General features: G+C 52.7%; 1 protein-coding gene across 3 annotated transcripts in view; it reads left to right on the top strand.

Annotated features, from left to right (window-relative positions):
• Positions 1–20,211, top strand: part of KDM4B (lysine demethylase 4B) — a 254,493-nt gene that overhangs the window by 74,546 nt on the left and 159,736 nt on the right. For 2 of the 3 annotated variants that reach the window (XM_081091513.1, XM_081091512.1), the window contains exons 8-9: positions 2,648–2,751; positions 6,737–6,874. In XM_081091513.1, the coding sequence (XP_080947639.1) occupies positions 2,648–2,751; positions 6,737–6,874 (242 nt within the window). Of the gene's footprint in view, positions 1–2,647; positions 2,850–6,736; positions 6,875–20,211 lie in introns of all 3 variants that reach the window. The other variant, XR_013995997.1, reaches the window with a different exon arrangement.

The following is a 20,211-nucleotide window of genomic DNA, read 5'->3' as shown; positions in this document are numbered from 1 at the left end:
CACAGAGCATTAATGTGTTGGCGCATTATTGGTGCTAATCACTTAAAATGTGTGCCTTTATTAGAGCTTTAATGAGAGCCACTTAAACTGTGCATTAAAAAGAGGAACTGCAGAGAGGCCGGCGGGCCAGGCGGCAGGCAGCCATAACTCTAATTGAAATGCTTTTAGTGCAGAGGAAAGTTGCAGAATTCAGTAATCTTTTGCACTTTCTAGAACCTTGCCATTGTGTCCTTTCAGCCAGGCGCCATCTGCCAGCATGGAAAGTGTCAAAGCCTCTTCTCCCCAAGTCAGCATGGGCATATGCTTGCACACACATGTGCGCATCCACATGTGAATGTGCCCTCTCTGACCAACGACCTATCAAGAGTGTGTATCAAGGCCTGGGTCAGCTTCCAGAAGGGTTACTGAGCTGACTGTGCCACAGGGTCAGTCCTGGAGGGCAGTGGGTACTCCTGGGTACATCCCACACCTCATCCTCACCGAATCCTCATGGTAGCCCTTCCTTGCCACTCTCAGTGATGGTTTGCGATGAGACCAGCTGCCTTCTGGTGGAATTGCAGACCTTCAGGTGGAATTCCAGAACTTGCCCAGAAATCAGGATTTTAAAAAGATTCCCATGTGATTTTAATGTGCAGCTAAGGTTGAGAACCACTGCTTTAACCCCAGGATGCAGCTGTTACTGGCTTAAGATTCAGCCAGCAAGTGGTTTGGAAGTGTCCCTGAGCTGTGTTAAACACGGTTTCTGAGCAGGTAGAGCTGATGGCCTAGTTCCACATGTTTATAAATATTACCTTAGGTTAGTTACATGGCATCTAACCTAATAAAAGAGAAACATGCAAATTGACCACACCTCTGCTACACCTAAGCCACGCCCACCAGCCAATCAGAGCAACTATATGCAAATTAACCCAACCAAGATGGTGGCTGGCAGCCATGGAGCTGGAGCAAGCAGGAGGCTTGGTTGCCCTGGCGATGGAGGAAGCCAAGCTTCCCACCTGCCCTGGCTGGCTGTGGCCTCCGCTTAAGGCAACAAAATTTCAATTACAGAAGATAAATAAATCCTAGATACCTGCTTCCAGCCAGCCTCTACTGGGAGTTTGGGTGGTTGGGGGCCGTGGCCAGCCTGCAAACAGCCCTCAGCCCCTCACCCAGGCTGGCCAGGCATCCCGGTGGGAACCCCCACCCTGAAGGGACTGTGGCCAGCCTGCAAACAGCCATCAGCCACTCACCCAGGCTGGCCAGGCACCCCAGCAGGACCCCCTCCCTGAAGGGGGTGTGGCCAGTCTGAAAACGGCCCTCAGCCCCTCACCCAGGCTGGCCAGGCACTCCAGCGGGGACCCCCACCCTGAAGGGGGTGTGGCCAGTCTGAAAACGGCCCTCAGCCCCTCACCCAGGCTGGCCAGGTACCCCAGCGGGACCCCAACCCTGATCCGGGACACCCTTCAGGGCAAACCAGCCGGCCCCCACCCATGCACCAGGCCTCTATCCCATATAATAAAAGGGTAATATGCAAATTGACCCTAACAGCAGAATGACTGGGAAAGACTGGTCACTATGACACACACTGACCACCAGGGGGCAGACGCTCAATGCAGGAGCTGCCCCCTGGTGGTCAGTGTGCTCCCACAGGGGGAGCTCTGCTCAGCTACAAACCAGGCTGACGGCTGCCAGTATAGCGGTGGTGGTGGGAGCCTCTCCCGCCTCCTCAGCAGCGCTAAGGATGTCCCACTGCAGCTTGGGCCTGCTCCCCGCTGGCAAGTGGACATCCCCCAAGGGCTCCCGGGCTGCCAGAGGATGTCTAACTGCCAGCTTAGGCCCAATCCCCCAGGAAGTGGGCCTAAGAAGCAGGTGGTCATCCCCCGAGGGGTCCCAGACTGCAAGAGAGCACAGGCCAGGCTGAGGGACCCCCCTGAGTGCACAAATTTTTGTGCACCAGGCCTCTAGTATATATATATAGTCTTGGACAAAAATAGTGCCCAAATGCAAACTTTGTAACAGGGTTAGGGACCTGTGTTGTGGACACAGCCAGGATCGGGCTGCTCTGCCATTTCCCCATAGAACTATAGGCCTTGGGCAGGTTAGTTGATGGCCCAAGCCTTTGTCTCCTTACCTGCCCAGTGGCTGTGTGCACAAAGAGCCAGGAGCAGAGCCTGGGCCACTCTTTATTGCAGATTTGGTCGTGGTATGTGTGTGGAGAGCATCACTCACTTCTCACTTATCACAGCTTGTCTGGTTCTAGAACATCAGCTTCTGTGTCCTTTCTTTTGGGCTGTGTTCTCACGTGGCTGAATGACCATGCGGATGCAATACAGTTGGTCTTTGGAGGGGTTTGGAGGGAAAGTGTCTGTGCGGCCACGCCACACCCTGTGCCCCATCTGTGACAGGTGTGCTGTGGGTGTGCGCCCTGTCACACAGACAGCCCCGGCTTGCCCTCTGTTCCAGGTTCACTAAATGAAGGCCAGGGAGTGTCACCATTGCGGTCACCAGCAGAGCTCATGGGTGTGTGATGGTCCATGTGGTTGATACCCTTGGTGCTGCAGGCACCCTGCTCTGTGCTCTGACAGGAGGAAAGAGCTGCCCAGAAAGAGTTGTCCTGGCTCAGCCCCCACCCTGGTCTTTAAACTGATGCCCGTCTTTTTCACTCCAGGGTTCTTCCCCGGAAGCTCCCAGGGCTGTGACGCCTTCCTTCGGCACAAGATGACCCTCATCTCACCCATCATCCTCAAGAAGTACGGGATCCCATTCAGCCGAGTAAGTAGGGGCTGCTCCAGAAGGGGCTTCTGGCCCAGATGATCACAAACACCCCAGGAAACTGGCTTTTTAACCCTTAAGAAGGTTCTAGAATAAGGGCAAGCCAGGGGAGGAGGACCCTGTGGGAGCCTGGGTTCTGAAGGTTTCACCAGAGGAGTGATTTGTCAAGTATGGTGGCAAGTTCTGTGATCAGACCCTCATGCTTCACTCTCACCTGAGTGTCAGCCAGTGGGAAATTGCTTCTGATATTTCAGTCTAACTGCTGGCAGCATTAGTGCTCGGATCTGGGCTTCATTCTTTCTGTTGGGGCCACAACCAGGTAGCGACTTCCAGCCACTGCTTCATTAGGTTCATCAGGTTGCAGGATTTTTGCTTTGAGAAATGCAGGTTCGCATTTTTCTCTTCTCTCTGTGTTCGGTCAGAACACCCTTTGTTACCAGGAACCTCATGAGCAGATCACAGTATCGCTCATGGAAGTGAGAAGTACTTGCTCCCTTGTGGTTTGTTAAGAACATTCTCCAAAGTGGTGCTTCCTGGTCAGGGATGCAGAAGTTGGCTGGCAGGACTCACTTTTCCCTCTGAGGCCAGCAGGGCTCTGATGGATGCCCGTCAGGGTACGATGTGAATCCCTGATCTGAGTTCCTGGTGGCCTTCAAAGGAGTGACTCCCACACTCCACTTATAAATCTCTGCAATGGTATTTACTTCTAGAAGAAAGCACAGATCAATAGCAAGCTTTTTAATAATTAAAAGTGTGTGTTTCTGGGATCTGTCATTGACACCCTCATTTATTCTGTGCCAGCTTGCACAAGAAACCAAATTCCAGGCTTTCCCCATGACTGGCGCTTGGGGCTGGCACTGCTTATTACTTTGCCACCCTGTCTGTCCATCATCCCCAGTGCCTTCTAACTTACTGTCGGGATCATGTTGACGCCGGTGACACAGAGGACAGACACTGTGGGCTTGAAATGAAGCCACTGGGACATAGATTTCTGACAGGAACATAATCTTCTTGTCGTCCTGAGTGCCTCTTCTGTTCTAGGCCTTGATTCATGGTGGAGATCAGGCCCCAAAGTCCGCCCAAGCCTGGAGTGGAGGTGCCTCCCCCACACCTGGGGTGTTGAGCTTAGCATCCCCAGGACCCTGCTAAGCCCCCAGAAGGCTCTGTGCTCCCACCACAGGGTGCCATGCCCTGGTGGAGAGAAGGGGAGTGTGCAAGTTGGTGGTGGAAGAAAAGTACGACAGCACTTTCTGCCGGGAGCCGGTCCATGCTTGCTGTTTCAAGGGACCTGGCATATATGGCATACTGTTCTTAATATGTTTGCTCACCTTCTTAGCGCTGTGTGTTTTAACCAAGGTCACCTCTCTGAGAAAGGTTGTTTCCCCAGGTAGGAATTTTTCCCTGAAGTTAGGGAGGGAATAAAACCCCTCAACTAAGTGCCAGGCGGGTAATTAATCACTTTAACTATGAACAATCATGCTTAAGCTACATAATCTTTACTCCCTGGAATGGAGATAAGAAACGCCCTAACCTTTGTAATAGAGATTGACAGGATTAAAATCAACTGGTATAAATACAGATGTAATAAGACAGCAAAACACAGAACTTAGGAGACAGAAAGAAGACAGCACCTACACAGAACCTACAGACAGAAGAACTTCGCTGGAGAGAACATGGCTACAGAACCTGGCTGGAGAATCTGGAGAACCTGGCTGGAGAACCTAGCAAGAGAACATGGACACAGAACCTGGCTGGAGATCCTAGCCAGAACTTCGCTGGAGATCCAGACCAGAACTTGGCAGGAGACCCTGACAAGAGAACCCGGCTATGATGATCAACTGAACGCTGCCTCCGTGTCATTCCTTCTTCGCCGACTCCGTCCACATCTTTGGGGACCCCTGGACCCGCTGGGGTTGGACCCCGGCAACTTTCCAGGGTCAGCGTAAATAAAATAAGAAAATTAGTAATTGCATTTTAAAAAAATCAAAGCTCTAAATCCTGCTACAGAAGCAGCCCAGAGAACCCTTGCTGTGTAGCTAGGACCTTGGGGACCCGTGAGTGTTCTCTCCCCCCATCTCCTGCTCCATGCTTCATTCCCTGCTCTCGGCTGTCACTTGGACAGGAATTTAAAAATATAACTTAATGCACACTGACTTTCCTTGATTGGTGCAATTCATTATTTGAAAAGAAAAATATCTCAGTGTTCTGAAGGGCTGGCTTTGCTCCAGGCTGTGTCAGTTTTGATTGATTTTTGACTCTGTGGGAAGTCTCACCCCCCCTTCTTGCTGCCCATTCTCCCACACCAGGGTTTGATGTCTCACTGGTACTTAAATGAATCTAGTGATTTCTGCTCATCTCTCTGGGGGAATAAGTAAAGATCAGCAGGCCTGAGAACGCTGACAAATCAACAATAAAAAGATGAACCGTGAGATAAATAGAGAGGGGTGAAAGAAAGGCTTGAACAGACTTTGCAGAAGTTTGCACAAACCGACATGGTGTGACATTCTGTGGATTTCGCAGAAAGATGACCAAATCAAGGAGATCCCACTGCACATGCCCAAATGCTGAGAGGGGAGCACAAGGAACTCTCACTCACCACCATTGGGGGTGCAAATGGGCAGCCACTGTAGAAAAACAGCAGTTTCTTGGAGATGTGGCCATGCACCTGACTTGAGACTCTGAACCCCCCCCCCCCCCCCGCACTCTGTTTATTCAAAAGAAATGCACACACGTGCTGCAAGGAGACTGGCCCAGCAACTCTATTCACCAGAGTCCCAAAGTCTGTACACAGGAGAATGGGTAATAGTGACACATCTCATGATAGAATTCCCTTTGGAAGACTCATGTGCACACGCACTGAATGACTCTCGAAGAGCAAAGAGCCAGACGCAGGAGTACAGACCGTCTGATTCCATGAAATCCTAGAGAGAAAAATAATCCGTGGTGGCAGGAAGCACACTGGTGCGAATGTACTGGGGTCCTTCAGTTCCCACGGTACCAGAAATGGTCTCTTTCTGTCTGGGGTGGTGGTTACTCAGACTCTGCACAACCTGGGGTCTATGCCTTCTACTGACTGTACAAATCAAGGAATAGAGAGGCCCGACTTCAGAGACAGTTTCTCCCAGGCCAGCAGCCTCAGTTTCACAACTATGGATTAGGCCAGCAGCCCCACTTCACAAGTCCTGGAGAGTGGTCAGTGTGGTCATGGAAAGTGTCCCCTCCCTGGATGGGGGGATGAGGCTGCAGCCCCGCCCCCCCCCCCCATTTTCCTTCGGGCTTTCAGATGGTGGTTTCAGAAGCATCAATCCGGAGGCATTGTGCGCCCCATCCTGTCAATCATGCCCAGCTGCTAGTTTTAGAGTCTGTTTCAGTGTCTGGTTGTCCAGACTATTTGAATAGATGGAGAAACATCAGCCCTCTCTTCGGAGCTCTGACCTTGACATTGTTTTCTTCCACATGCTGATGTGTTTCTTTGGTCTCTTTGGCATCATCTAGAAGGACCCACCTCTTGGAATAAAAAGGACAGATTCTGTGCTTATGATGGCGAGGGGACTTAGGTTATTTTAGGGCAAGGACAATGTACTGCGTGTACACTTGTCCTGTGCTCAGAGGTTCTGCAGCTGCCATCAGCGCCATCTGCCCCTGATGTATGAGAACATCTCACAGTGGACAGGAGGTGTGACATGGCCACCTCCCTCCAAAACTGGAGACCCCCTCCTCAACAAAATGGAGAAGTGCCTAGATTGGTAGATTCCATTGACTCCCAGAGTCAGGCTCTCTGGCACTTGTTGGGAACTCCTTGAGCCCACATCCTCCTTCTGTGCTCCTTGGTGGCTCCCGGTGGCCTTCGCCACCAGCCTGTCCCTGCTCTAGGCCAGGCGTTGCTTCTGGCAGGTGAGCCATGCATGAAATCCTCTTCCTTCTAATTCTGGTCCTCACCCTCACCTGTCAGCCTCCCTTCACCTGTTGGACTCTTTTTCCTCAGATCACGCAGGAAGCTGGGGAGTTCATGATCACCTTTCCTTACGGCTACCATGCTGGCTTCAACCACGGATTCAATTGTGCCGAGTCGACCAATTTTGCTACCTTGCGATGGATTGATTACGGCAAGGTGGCCACTCAGGTAAGTGTCCGCAGATGCCGTGAAAGACTAAAAAGCGGCCCAGTCCCTTCCAGCCACCTCCCTTGGGCCCAGGTCTATGCACCCGCTGGCTGGGAGCCTAAACTTTCCATCAAGGTCTGTTTCTGAGATCATTTGTAACCTGGAGGAATGGGGACAAGGCATGAGTGGGATGGGTGGACATGTGGCAAATAGGGCCTGGGCAGGCCTAGGGTCAGGGGCCCCCATCTCCTGGCAGACCCCACACTCTCTGGGCCTGAGGTCTGCCTGCTGCATTGCTCCCCTGCAGGATACTGAAAGGTGAGGAGACTCCTTTGATTTACCCCCCCCCCCCCCCCAGTAATTTGCCATTCCTGGTCTCTAAGCGTGGATTATTGGCCAAAAGATGTGACATCTAAACTGAGTGCTTGTTCTCAGATTCCCTGAGCTCAGAGTGCGTCTGTCTTTGTGGTTTTGATTGACAACATGGAGGGTGCTATGGCAAGTCCATGGAGTTGCTGGCTGTGAGACTGGGTCATGCCTGTCTCATCTCCTTCCACTTGCTTGTCTCCTGTGGAGGCTTAAAGTGGCTTTGGAGATCCAGGTGACAAGATGCACACAGGACTAATGAACTGCAGGCCTACCCAGTCAGCTGGGAGATGGTGGAATCTTGGAGGGAGAAGCAGGAAGGAGGACTGTTGGGCCGGCAGCAGGCCCAGCCCTTTCCCAGCTGCCAGTACCAGGAGCCTTCCTCCCAGGACTGTTACTGCAGCCCTCAATGCCTGTCCCGTCTGCCACAGAGGAAGACGGTAGGCAGGCTTCTCCCATCAGGCTGGACTCAGGTAGATCTTCCCCAGCTCATGGGTTTTAGCCTGATGGCCCTCTCTCTCCATGGCAAAGGCAGGTCCAGCCACTTGTGGGCATCTTGCACTGGCGCTGGGGCACATGGAACAGAAGCTCCTCCGGCTAGCCTCATACAGGATGAAACGGAGCATTTCCTGCCAGACTTCCACATTGGAGCCTGGGGTTTCTCTGCACAATCGCTTAGTTGTTCCCAGTCAATGCCCAGGGTCAGGACAAATGGTGGAGTCAGTGTGGAGGAAGTGTACCCGGGCCCTATCCCCTGATTCATGTAGCATTTTCTAGACTCAGACCTTTGCAAAGAGGGCCTACCAGTGGTTCTCAACCTCCCTAATGCCGCGACACTTTAATACAGTTCCTCATGTTGTGGTGACCCCCAACCATAAAATTATTTTCGTTGCTACTTCATAACTGTAATTTTGCTACTGTTATGAATCGTAATATAAATATCTGATATGCAGGATGTATTTTCATTGTTTGCGACCCACAGGTTGAGAACCGCTGGCTCTAAGCAGTGATGTTCAGACCATGGTCAGTGGCCACACACCGGTGTGGCGGCCTTGAGATGTGGCCCATTTGCATGGAGATGAGCTGTGCATATAACACATGTACAGTGTCTAACAAAGAAGAGGAAATATCTCACCAAAAATCTGTTTATATTGGTTATGTAGACTGATACTTTTGCATAACTTAGTCAGGTTATACAAAATATTTCATTAAAGTGAATGTCACCTGTTTCTTGTCACTTTTTGAATGTGGTGACAGAAACATTGAGGTTACAAAGGTGGCTTGTGTTCTATTTCTATTGGGCAGTGCTGTTCTAAACAAATGGGCTAGCCTTTATTTTTCTAATTATCTATTTCTCTAGCTTTACTATTTCAGTGCAGTTTAGAAAAGGAAATGGGCTTTATAGTAAGGAAGATGGGGGAGGTGCTCCTAGGATTTGGAAGCATTGGGCTTTTTATACTTAAGTCAGAAAATCATGATGGGATTGTCACAGGTGGGGACTCTGGGTGTCACTAAAAGAGGAGACATCTAATCGTCAGGATTTGCCTGTTTGATCTAAAGGAGTAAACATCTGGCGCGTGTGGTTTGGTTGTTTGCATTACATGGTAAGACTCAAGGAGGAGAGAATCCTCACGACCTGTGTGTGCCGTGACCTCCTGCCGCAGTGGGAGCTGTGGTGGAGCCAAGAACCCGGGGCCAGGCTTTTCCTGGAGAGGCTGTCAGAGCCGAAACTGAGCGGGGCTGGGGACTGCCTACATATTAATTGCTACTTTAGGTTCAGCCATGTGTTCACAAGCGACATTTGGGAAGTACAGCCTTAGATTGGGCCTCCACGCTTACATTGCCAGGCGGCGTAGCGTGAAATTACTGAACAAGTAGCACTTGGTGCTCAGAGCAAGCCGGGGTTCAAGGTGAGCGTTCAGGAGCCACGCGGGGCTCCCCCCGAAGAGCTGGCTGAGCTGCCCAGGCCCCTGAAGCAGGAAGGCAAGGGGTTCAGCCAGGAAATGACCATTGGCCACTGGGCATCTGTGCATGGCAGTCCTGGATGCCACCCCACAGTCTTTGGGGTGACAGTTCCTGACTCTTGCAAGCTCTGCTGCCCCCATAACTAGTTGAGGCTGCAGAGTCCACCGAAGTGCTTGGCCTTACTGATAAAAAGCTAAGGCATGTCAGAGGAAGGCCCAGGGAGAGGCAGGGCAATCATTCAGGTCAGATGGCGCACGGGGACCTGCGGGTCCTCAGCCAGATTTTAGGGAGCAGGGAGGATCCCACCACTCCTTTTCCTGAAAGCCAGCCTGAGCTGCCCCACTCCATCTGTGTTTTGGGCCAGTTCCTTCTAGCATCTTCATCAGAACATAGCCCAGGGGAGAATTTCCGCTTCCCAGATTTTAGGGACTGTTTTACTTGTTGGTTTGTTACCTTCTTCAAGCTCCTGCCCTCTGTTGTCCCTTTTCTGTCATTCTGCCTTGTGCCAACACATTAAAAGCCAGACTCTCACACCTACTCAGTCTGTATGAGTTTCAGGTGTCTCTTTCCAGAGCAGAGGTTGCACATTGGTAGATTGACTACTTTTGTATGGGCTGCAAACTGAGAATGATTTTTACATTTTTAAAGAGTAGAGGGGAATCAAAAGAATATGCGACATGCAATTAGATGAAACTGAAATTTCACCTTCATAAGTAAAGTTTTATGGGTGCCCACCCTCGCTCAGGTGTTGACCTGTTGTCTGTGGCTGCTTTTGCCTGCAATGGTGGAGTTGAGTAGTTGCAACAGAGGCTGGCCTGCAAAGCTGAAAATATTTGCCACTTGGTGTGGGCCTTTCCTGCCAGTTCTGGCTCCAGTTAGTTAGGGCTGAACAGTCACCTCCTGCACTCCCAGAGCCAAAACCACTGCCTTGGGAGGCTCCGGATGGGTCCGAGAGGGTCCGGATGGGTCCGAGAGGGTGCCAGTAGTTGTGGCCATTCAGCAGGATATGCAAATGCTGATGCCACAGCTGCCACCTGCAGAGCATCACCCACCCCACCTCCTGACGGCAGGGCAGAGAGGCTCCTAGGTTCCTCCTGCCATAAAGGCCTGGAGAAGAGAGCTTACAGCCTGTCACCAGAGGCCCTCCGAGGGAGCTCCTTTGGGTCCCGTTTGCAGCTGAAGGCTGCCTGGGGTGTATTCTCTCTCCACCCTCCCCCTGCAGAACAAACACAACACTGACCGGCTCTGTCCATTGTCTAGTTGAGACGGTGTTTCTCTTCCAGATGGTTTCCTTTCTGAGCCACTTGACTGACATTCACCCTCATTACCCATCTGTGCATGGGAAGAAAATGCATGGCTGCCTGTACTGCCCAGCCTCCCTGTGGTAGGGGTGTCCTGTGTGTCCCCACCTCAGGGCACTCAGGGCCTGCCTCCTTCACGGCCTGCGATCTTTGGACTACCTGAGCTTTTCTGTCTATAAAAGGGACGCCCTTTCTTGGAGCTGTATTAACATAACATGGCAAAAGATATACAAGAGCACTGTGTGTGGGACTATGCCTTCGCGAGTGTCCCCAGTCTCTCAGACTCTGGCTTGTTGGTCCAATCTAGGGTCCTTCCTCACCACAGTGGGCATTTGGGGCTGTCCTGGGCACTGTGGGGGATTGTGCAGCATCTCTGGCCCCCACCCATGCCATGCCAAGAGCGCCTCTAGTCATGACAACCGCAGATGTGCCCAGACATGGCCCAGGGTCCCCTGGAGGCAGGATTAGCCCCTGTCGAGACCCCTGTCTCGAGGAAACTTGCAGGTTTCCTCTTTCTCTTTCCAGGCAGTGGGTGGTTGTCCAGCGGTATCTGTGGACTCTGACACTGGGGTGTCAAACTCAGTGTAGTTTCTTTTCAGAGTCCTGCTAAGGGCATCTCCCAGGACATCGTGTTTGGGGCTTAGAGCCTCCTTTTCCTACTGAAAGTCATTTTCTCTCCTGTGTTCTGAAGCCATGGGGTTTGAGGTCTCTGAAGCAGGACAAATATCAGATATCGTGGCCAGAGATGTGAAACCTCACTTAACAGGCCACCCCCTCAGTGAGCTTGGGTAAAGACATCCCCCTACCCCAGTCTCCACTCCCCACCCCCATTCCAGGGATCGTGGGTTTGATTAGTCTCATGTGCTTCTCTTCTCTAGTGGGGAGGCTGGGCCAACAGGGAGAGTTGTGGGAACGGAACAAGGACTCCACAGAGCACCGCTTTGCCTTCTCCCTAGGAGTTGTTCCTCTTTGAGGGACTAGATGTTAGAGCGAGTGCCCCTTCCCATTCTGGGATTCCAGCGTTTTTTCAAACCTGCAAATCACCCCCCCCAACCCCCCACCCCCACACCAGTGAATGGGTGACATCCACCCCCAGGGACCCATTGGCAGCAAGAACAGGGAACAGTGAGCCGATGTTTAATTTCTTCTGGATGGAGGTTCTTTTAGCCAAATGCACTCAAACCCAGTGCCTAGCAGCTCCTGCAAAAACCCACCCTAATCAGAGGGCGGGCTCTTCTTCCTCACAGTTTCTGGACCACAAGTTTCCATCACTGCTGCACTTCCCAGGCTGTTGTGGAGCATGGGTGGTGCTGGGCCTCCATCTGGAGATCTATGAGGAAAACTGCCCTGCCGAATCATCATGGACAGTAAATAGCTAGGGTTCCTCAGAGACTCAGCCCCAAGCCAGTCTGCTTGGAGAGCAGAGGGGAGCCTGGGACCCCAGAGGAGGAGGTGGGGATTGCAGGACGATTTTTACAGCTTCAGGGAGGGGTTGGGAACATTCTGCCAGCTTCATCCATCACCTATGGGAGATGTGTGTTAGAAATAAGGCGAGCCCTCAAAATCAGGGGTCCTGGTAGAACACAAAGCACACCCAGGAGCCAGACAGCAAGGCAAATTCTTTACTCCTGCAGAAGGGTGCGCACCAACACAGACTCTTGCAGCACGTACCCTGAGCAGGCGGTCGCTCGGGTTTTTATTCCTGACCCACGTGCTCTGTCCCTCACTCTTGATTGGAAGAGCTTAGGCTCACACTCTTGCATGATTGGCTAATCATTTGTTTATTCTCACACGTGGAACTGAAAAATACACATTGTTGAAAATCAAAAAACAAGGCAAGTAGAAAGAAGGAAAACAGACCTTCCATTTCTGCCACCCACTCAGCCTAAAAAGGAGTGACGCTCCGACACTCACTACAACGTGGATGGACCTTGAACACACAATGCTCAGTGGGAGAAGCCAGACACAAAAGGCCACATCATGCGTAATTCCATTTATGTGACAAGTTCAGAACAGGAAGATCCATTCCTGAGCTGTATGCTTTAGACAGGTGGATTATAGGGTGTGTGAATTCTATCTCAATAAAGCTATTAAGAAAATTCTACCACCCAGATTACTTCTTACCATATTGAGAGAAAGCTGGGGGGTTTTTTTTGAAGGAAAAAAAAAAAGTCTTACCACTCAGAATAGTTCTTATCAGATTGAGAAAGATAACCCAGTATAAAAAATGGGCAAAAGATGCTCAAGTTGCTCACAATAGGTTGGTACACAGGGTGTGGGCAGGTCTACAAATGGATGCCTGTGTGCACTAAGCAGAATCTCCTGTTGTCTGCAAACACTCGAGCATATGTTATGTAGGAGGCAAACTAAGCACCAGAGGGATCATTTCTTTTTCCATTTGGGACCAGTAGGCCCTGGGGGCTGTGGGTGTGGAGCCCTGACCCCTTGGTTGTGGGGAGGGAGAGGGTAGAGGAATTTGCCCAAATGTTGGTAGATGTTATGTCTCTGTGGTGGAATTTGGCATGCCTTTAAAAACATTCACAAATTATCAGTACGTTCCTGTCTTTTTCTACAACGTAAAAAAAAAATTAGTGTAGCTTTTGGGGAGGTTGGAGTGACGTTGGCCCTTCCTGGGTACTTCTATAAACCCCTGCAGCCCCTCGAGGTAAAAGGGTTTTGTTTCTGTCATTGTCATTAGTGGTTGTTTGTTGGTTTGTTTTTAAAATGGGAATTAAAAGTCAGAACCATGAGGACCTAATAGCAAGGCTAGCCATCACTGCTCTGAGCCCGGCTTTCTTTTCCCTCCATGTCCTGGCCTGGAGGGAGGGAAGCATAGAACATCACATGCAAACCCAGTCCACTGAGCACCTACTGTGTGCTTAGGAGGGTCCCAGAATGAGCTGAGACTGCCCGCCAGCAGGGAGAGGGTGAGAGTGCAAAGCTGGAGGGCCCTGGAGACCCAAGGACTCTATGGGACCTGAGGTCAGAGTAGGCTGCAGGCCTGTCCCACAGCCAGCCACCCTCACTGCCTGTGGTCACACGCTGCTGCTTTTGTTTTATTTTGAGTGGTCCCTTTCCTCAGAGCAACATTTCCTGGGTATCTGTCCCCGCCCCTACCCCCTCTGCTCCTCTCCCTTTCCTCTCCCTCTGTCTGTCTCTTTCTCTCCAGCTTTACTGATGTCACCAACATGCATCAAGGTCACAGCAGCAAGAGGGCCGACCCTGAACACCCTCAACCTTCCTCTGTCTCCCTCACCCCCCTTGGAGGCCTGCACCTATTCTGGGTCCAGGAGACACCCTCCTGCCCTGAGTGTCTCCCAAGCCAGTGGCCTCTTGGTGGGTGTCCAGTGCTTGGCTGGGGTGTCTGAAGCAGCCTGGGGTGAGGGGAGTAGTTGCTTGATTCAGAGAAGGATTCCCTGCCCACGCTCAGACGGTTGGCTTTGTAGTGAAATTACCAACTGGGAGATCAAAGGGATGCTGCATTCTCACTCAGGGAAGATAAAGTGTGCACGTACCAACCATTTTTAGGTCTGAACTCGAATTAGTCCTACAAGGCTGCATGCCACGTTGGATTAGCTGAGCATGGCCTTAGCTGCTTTCTAGGTAGGTGGTGCTGGGCAAAGCCTGACAAGGCTTCTTCCCTCCATCACGGGCTCAGTGTCTGTGCCGAAGGAGTTGACTGCACGAGAGAGATTTAAAACCCAGTTTGCAAGGCCAGGAGCCTGGCTGCACTTACCTGATTTTCTGCCAGCTGTCTGGGCGCTGCCTGCTGAGCACTCAGCCTCCCTGGAAACGTGAGCTCCCCCTAGAGGCACCAAGTAGAGAGGGCTTCTGTTCGGTGTGGAGGAGAGGCAAGGCTTCTGGAGGTGGCCCTCATTCCCTCTACTCCCACATCCAGGGTGGGAGTCTCTCCTGAAACCCCAGCCTGAGGTTCAGCAAGCTCATCACTTGTAAAATGTGAACCAAATTGTTTCTGCTGCCTCCAAGCACATGTGTCTTCTGTTTGGTAATGGTGCTGCCTGCTCCAGGCTGTTAACCTGGAGCCCAAAGGGAGGAGGTAGAAGGTGGGGTGTAGGTGGAGAGGGGTGGAGCAGGCTGGAATGGGCCCGCACCCTGAGCCTCCAGGATCCGAGATGCCTGCCTTGCCCGCCTGCGCTTCTGCGCTTCCCTGATCCTCTGATTTATGGGTTGTGTGGTCGGTGCATGGGGTCTGCAGTAAGTTGCCACATGAAATATATTTTCCTCTCGTTCCTTCCCCTGGAGCTTCCTGTCACTGTCCCTCGTGGTTTGCTTAAAGCCCATTCCCTTAGTTCAGGGAGGGCCAGAGACTGTGGGGAGACCTCTGAGTCTGGCCTAGGGCATGATTCTCTGCCTTTTTGGCATTATTGCCACCCCCTCACTCAAACCTTTTTACATCATTCTTCTAGGTATCCCTCGTTTTAACACCATAGACAGGCTGTATGTCTGCGTATGTAGAGAGTATAAGCGTTTCTACACAAGAGAGGAATGTTTCCTGCCCTTAGCAAGGACAGTGCTGCCCCCAGTGAGAGTGCACAGGAGGACTGGTCTTGGGGACTCCTTCATGACCACCACTGGCTTGGCATGGGCAGGACTTGATCACTTGGTGGGCTCCCTGAGAACCACCTTTTCTCCAGAGAGGCCTGCAGCCCTGGCCCAGCCCCAGCAGGGCTCGAGGTGGGAGCCTGTGATCCCCAACCTTCATTTCCAGCACCTCCGTCCCTGGTGCTGTGGCCGGGAGGGCTTGGGGCTTGTACCAGGCCCAGGCTGGGATCTGCAGGAGATTCCTGCTCTTCCATATGCTCCCTCCTCCAGTGCAGCTCCCCTGTGACAAGCTTTGCATTCGTCTAGGCAGGAACACATTGCCAAGAACCGCAAGTGTAATTGCAGCCCCCTCCCTCGGAGGACACACCAGCCTCTGCCTCGTCTGGCGTGCTCCTGTGGCTTCTGTTAATTCTGTTCACGGTGCTTTGAGTGCATCCTGAAGAGCATCAGCGCCTGACCGTGGTTCCTTGAGAGCTGGATGCTCGGCGCTGTGACAGGCCTCCGCTCTGCTCCTTGTCCTCCCTTGAACTTTGCAGCTCTCTGGTGGTGGGTGACAGACACGTCCCAACCTCCTGTCGGCCCCAATCCCTCTCTCTTCTTCCACTCCTGTCCCTGGGGTTGTCCCCGGGCTACAGGCAGCTGAGTTCAGACTTCCCGTTTGCTCAGAGGGAGGGCTTGAGAAATCCATGCGGGTCCTCACACCCAAGTCTCTCTGGAAGTGGGAGCTTGCAGGCCCTGCGTGGGGTGCCACCTGCTCCTCTTGTGTGCCACTTCCCTGTCTCCCCTGGTGGGTTGGCAGGCACGTGGCCATATGGCACTGGGAGAAGGATGCTGGCTGGTGTGTGGCTTGCTCATATCAGTGGGCCTGCCACTCCTCATCATCATGGCTTCGCTGCTTTTCCTGGTAGAACTGGGAGCCTGAGAGTCAAATCTGCAGATTCAGTCTCTTCCCCTTGGCACTGCTGACACTGGGGCCAAGTCACTTTGTGGGGCTGTCCTGGGCACTGTTGGGGTTGAGCAGCATCTCTGGCTCCCACCTACTTGATGCCAGGAGCACTCCCAGTCATGACAATTACAGGTGTCCCATTCATCAGCTGGTGTCCCCTGGGGGAAGAGTCACCTGGTGAGACCCTTTGGACTATGGGCTAACTTCTTCCTTCCTCATCCTCCTATTCAGTGCCCAGGCCTCCGTAGATGCTGCTAGCTGGCGAGCTCCAAGGGACAGAGGCTTTTTTTAGATGAGGGTATGATCTGGGTGGAGGTACTTCATGGGCAGATAGAGGATGTAGACCCTCTGACCCCCCTCCTGAATGGGCCTTCACCCTCACCCACCTTCCATGGCTGTCCTGCTAGGGACAGAGTTTGTTTCTTGGCTGAAGTAAATGATGTGGCGATGGATGAGGTTTATTCCGAGGTCAGGCTGGGCGGGCTCCCCTCAAGGTGGCGGTGATGGAGGAGAGGGAGAGGGAGTTTCACTCAGCAGAAGGGAGAGCCCAGAGATGAAGAGGGGCCCAGGGCTGGGGTTGTGGCGCGAGGGCCTGGCTCTGTGCTCAGAGCAGGCAGGGCTGTTGGGAGTGTTATGGGAACGTCCTTGGGAGGTGCCTGGCTCAGAGCACCTGGGTTTATTATCGCGATTGTCATCATCATCTATGCAGAAGAGGTGGGAGGGCGATCACAGAGAGGCAGAAGGACCTTCTTGGCTTTCCAGCTGCGGCCCGGCCCCTCAGCTCAGGGCACAGGAGAGGGAAGGGGACAGGTCATGAAGAGCCAAGCTCAGGCCTGGGAACCCTGGGGAGGCTGACAGGGACACAGGGATGAGGTTTCTTTTAATTAGAAAGGGAAAGAGGGTGACATTGGGGCTCTGGCCTCCTGGGGGGTCAGTGTTGTGCCAGTCAAAGCTCCTCAAGATTTTGCCTGGTCCCTGGCTGTTGGGTCCAGCTGTCTGTCAGCGGTGGTGGGAAGCAGGCCCTGGGGCCAAGGACCAAGGGAGCCCCTGCCGGCACCTAATTGTTTTGTTTATGAAGCGCTTCTGAGAGCTTCCAGTGGATTTCCTAATGAACTGGTTTGTTGTGGCGTCTCTGCTGCAGAGCTGGTAATTACATCGGAAACAGGGGGCCTTTGTCTGGGAGCCCTCAGAGCAGATGCCACCTTCTTGGCTGGGTTTCTGCCCCTATCTTTGGGTGGTTAACACTTTCTTTCGTTAACACTTTGTGGGTTGAAGTGCCAGGCATACACCCCCAACCTTTACCCCGATTGTTCCATGAGAAACATGTTTGTCACCCCTGGTGTTTGGCACCCACTCGATAGTCATGGTGCGAGTCACTGCTCAGCTGCTGGGAGACAGGCCGTGAGACAGGTGAGGCACCAAGGAGGAGACAGATAAGGGGCAGGAGTGCCGGGAAGACTTGGGAAGACTTCTGACCCGAGAGAAACTGCAAAGAGCAAAAGGGATGATGGAGCTGGGCAGCAGGCTGCAGGTGTTGCTGGGAGGAGGGGAGGTTGATGGCTGCATTGAGACCCTGGTGTGTTCATGTCCTGGGGCCACTGCCACAAAATGCCATAACCTGGGGAGCTGGGCCACAGCAGTTTGTCTTCTCCTGTCTGGAGGGCAAGGTGTCAGGCAGGGCCATCCTCCCTCCCTGGGCTCCGCGGGAGGGACCCTCCTTCCTATCACAGCTTCTGGGGGTGGCTAGAAGTACTTGGTGTCCCTTGGCTTATAGACACATCTCTCTAATCGTTGCCTCTGTCGTTGCATGGCCATCTCCCCGTGTAACTCTCTCTTGTAAGGACATCAGTCATTGGATTCAGGGCCCACCCTAATTCATTAGGACCTCACTTTAACCAATTACATCTGCAGAGACCCTATTTTGAAATCAGGTCCCATTCTGAGGTCCCTGGGAGGCATGAATTTGGGGGCATTCTTCATCCCTGTCCCTTTGGGAGCATGGTGGGGTGGGGGTGGGGGGCGGAGGGGAGGCGAGGTGGGGAGCCAAAGAGCATTCTAGACCAGGGGCAGAAAGTGCAAAGTCCTTGAGAAGAAAGGAAAAAGGAGGTGAGACGGCCTGATGTATGTGGGGTGGGGTGGACAGTTTGGAACTAGGTTTTAGGGTGTGGCCTGTGGCCTGTGGGACTGCAGCGAAGTGAGTGGAGCAAGTATCTGGGCGCGGCAGTGGGGCCACTTAGCTAGCAGAGAGAGAGAAGGAGGGACCAGTCTGCCAGGGCTGCCCTGTCCAACACTGGCTGCATGCATAGCTATTTAACTGTAAATTAATTAAAATGAAGTAAAATTAAACATTCTGGGCCTTAGTTGCAGCCATAGTTCTAGTTAAGAGCCATGCAGGCTAGTGGTGACCACATCAGACAGCACAGATACAGGACATGTGGAGGTATCTTGGGCCTGAATGGTCACAGGGTCTGCAGCTCCATGGCCAGGGCCCGGGAGTGCTGAGGGAGTAAAGGGGGCCTTTCAGTTAGGATGTATGGCCTTGCAGGTGACAGTGAGTCATCAGCTGGGAGACCGGCCCATTCCCCCCCCCCCCCGGTGTTTTTAAGGGCCCCCAAACCCATGCACCGCAGGGCAGTCTCAGTGGGCCGGGCCCCGCATAGCCCTGCATGTCCTGTCTGGTTCCTGACTTAGGGCTGGAGTTGGTGCTACTGCTCGGATCAGAAAGTAAGAGGGTCCCTGTAGTCAATGCTGTTTGAGTTGATGATTTAATTGAACCACATTTAATAATTTTCTTCTTAGGCCCATTTACTCTGCTTTCCCACTTTGTTATTTTATATGAGCAAACTCTAATATCTAGTCAGCTTTTTTAAAGAGGTATCCTCTGATTAGAGCTCAGTGCTGTTTAAATTGGGGGAAATGTGGCAGATAAGACCCCAGGGCTCCGGGGCAGCCCAGCCTCATTACTTTATACCAGGCTCATCAATTGTTTCGGGGCTGCTCGCATGTCCCAGGAGCCCGGACAGACCACTGAAAGCTCCCAAAAGGCGGGTGTGGCATCCTCTGATTGTTGTCAGTCCTGCTATGACACTTTCACCTTCCCTGGGTGACCAGCCTTTAGGGCGCGGTGCCTCAGTGCTGCCAAGGGTCAGGCCAGAGAGGAGTAAGGAATGTGGAACTGGGCACCCCTGGAGAAAGATTTGGAGAGGGGCCAGAGGTTGGGGGTGGGGAGGGAAACAGGGGTGGGGTAGGACCAGCAGTGAGGGCTGATTGAAACCAGCTTGTAGGGTAGCAGCCATTGAGTGGTGTCGAAGTGCTTTCCACGCCTCACATCGTGGAAATGTCAGATAGTAAGATCCTCTGGGTTGTATTGGGCATTCATGTTCATTCCCACGAAAAGGTTAAATTTATTTTGCTTTCAAGCCCGGAGAGGGAGAAGTGGAGTCGAGGTGGCCAGTCCTTGGTTATAATCCTGCTGTGGGTCCCCAGCAGCAGTCAGAGTCTTGTGCTGGTGGCCGATCACTCTGGGAGGTGCCCTGCCATGTGTAGTAAACATGGGGAGCCCAGGTGCCATGGGCCCACTGAGTCTGCCCTCCGCCCTCTACCCTCCACTCCCTGCGGCTGGGACAGCTCTAGCCAAGCGCTGCTGGGCCCCATGGGCCACCAGCTCTGATCCAGACGACATTCCAATTTCTGTTGTTCATGCTTTGGAAAGAAGGAATCTATTTGCCTCTGCTCGGGGCGCTGCTCTGGTAACCGGGGCAAACCTCCGCCCTAGTCTGTTTTCTCATCTTCCTCCAGCTTAGCAGCAGGTCCTGGGAGACCCCCGCACGAGCGTCGGGCTGTTTGATGTGCCAGTCTTCTGACCAGAGCGACAGCCTCCCTGCTCTTGGCTCGGCGCTCACATTAGGCCCAGGGCCCCTGCACTTGATAGTTGTAACTCTTTTCATTTGGAAGTGACAAGTGCTCATCTTGTTGAGCCTCTGGCTGGAGCTCTCAAGACCCCCGGCCTTTTGTATGAGTCTGTGACAGGTTTGAGCCACTGGGTTCACATAGGCCGGTGTTTGTGTGACAGGAGGCTCTGTTGGGGACACACTTTATGGGGGATGACCTGAGCCCTGGTGGCCGAGCTTCAGCAAGGTGAGGCTCCAGCCTAGGCAAACCCTCCCTGTCCCCATCTGTCCCCTCTCTTCCACCTCCCTGTTGCCTTCCTTTCCACC

The sequence above is a fragment of the Myotis nattereri genome, assembly GCF_964212035.1.
Source record: "Myotis nattereri genome assembly, chromosome: 5".
NCBI lineage: Eukaryota > Metazoa > Chordata > Mammalia > Chiroptera > Vespertilionidae > Myotis > Myotis nattereri.
Note: the sequence above shows the minus strand (reverse complement) of the source record. Positions and strands in the feature narration are given on the sequence as shown.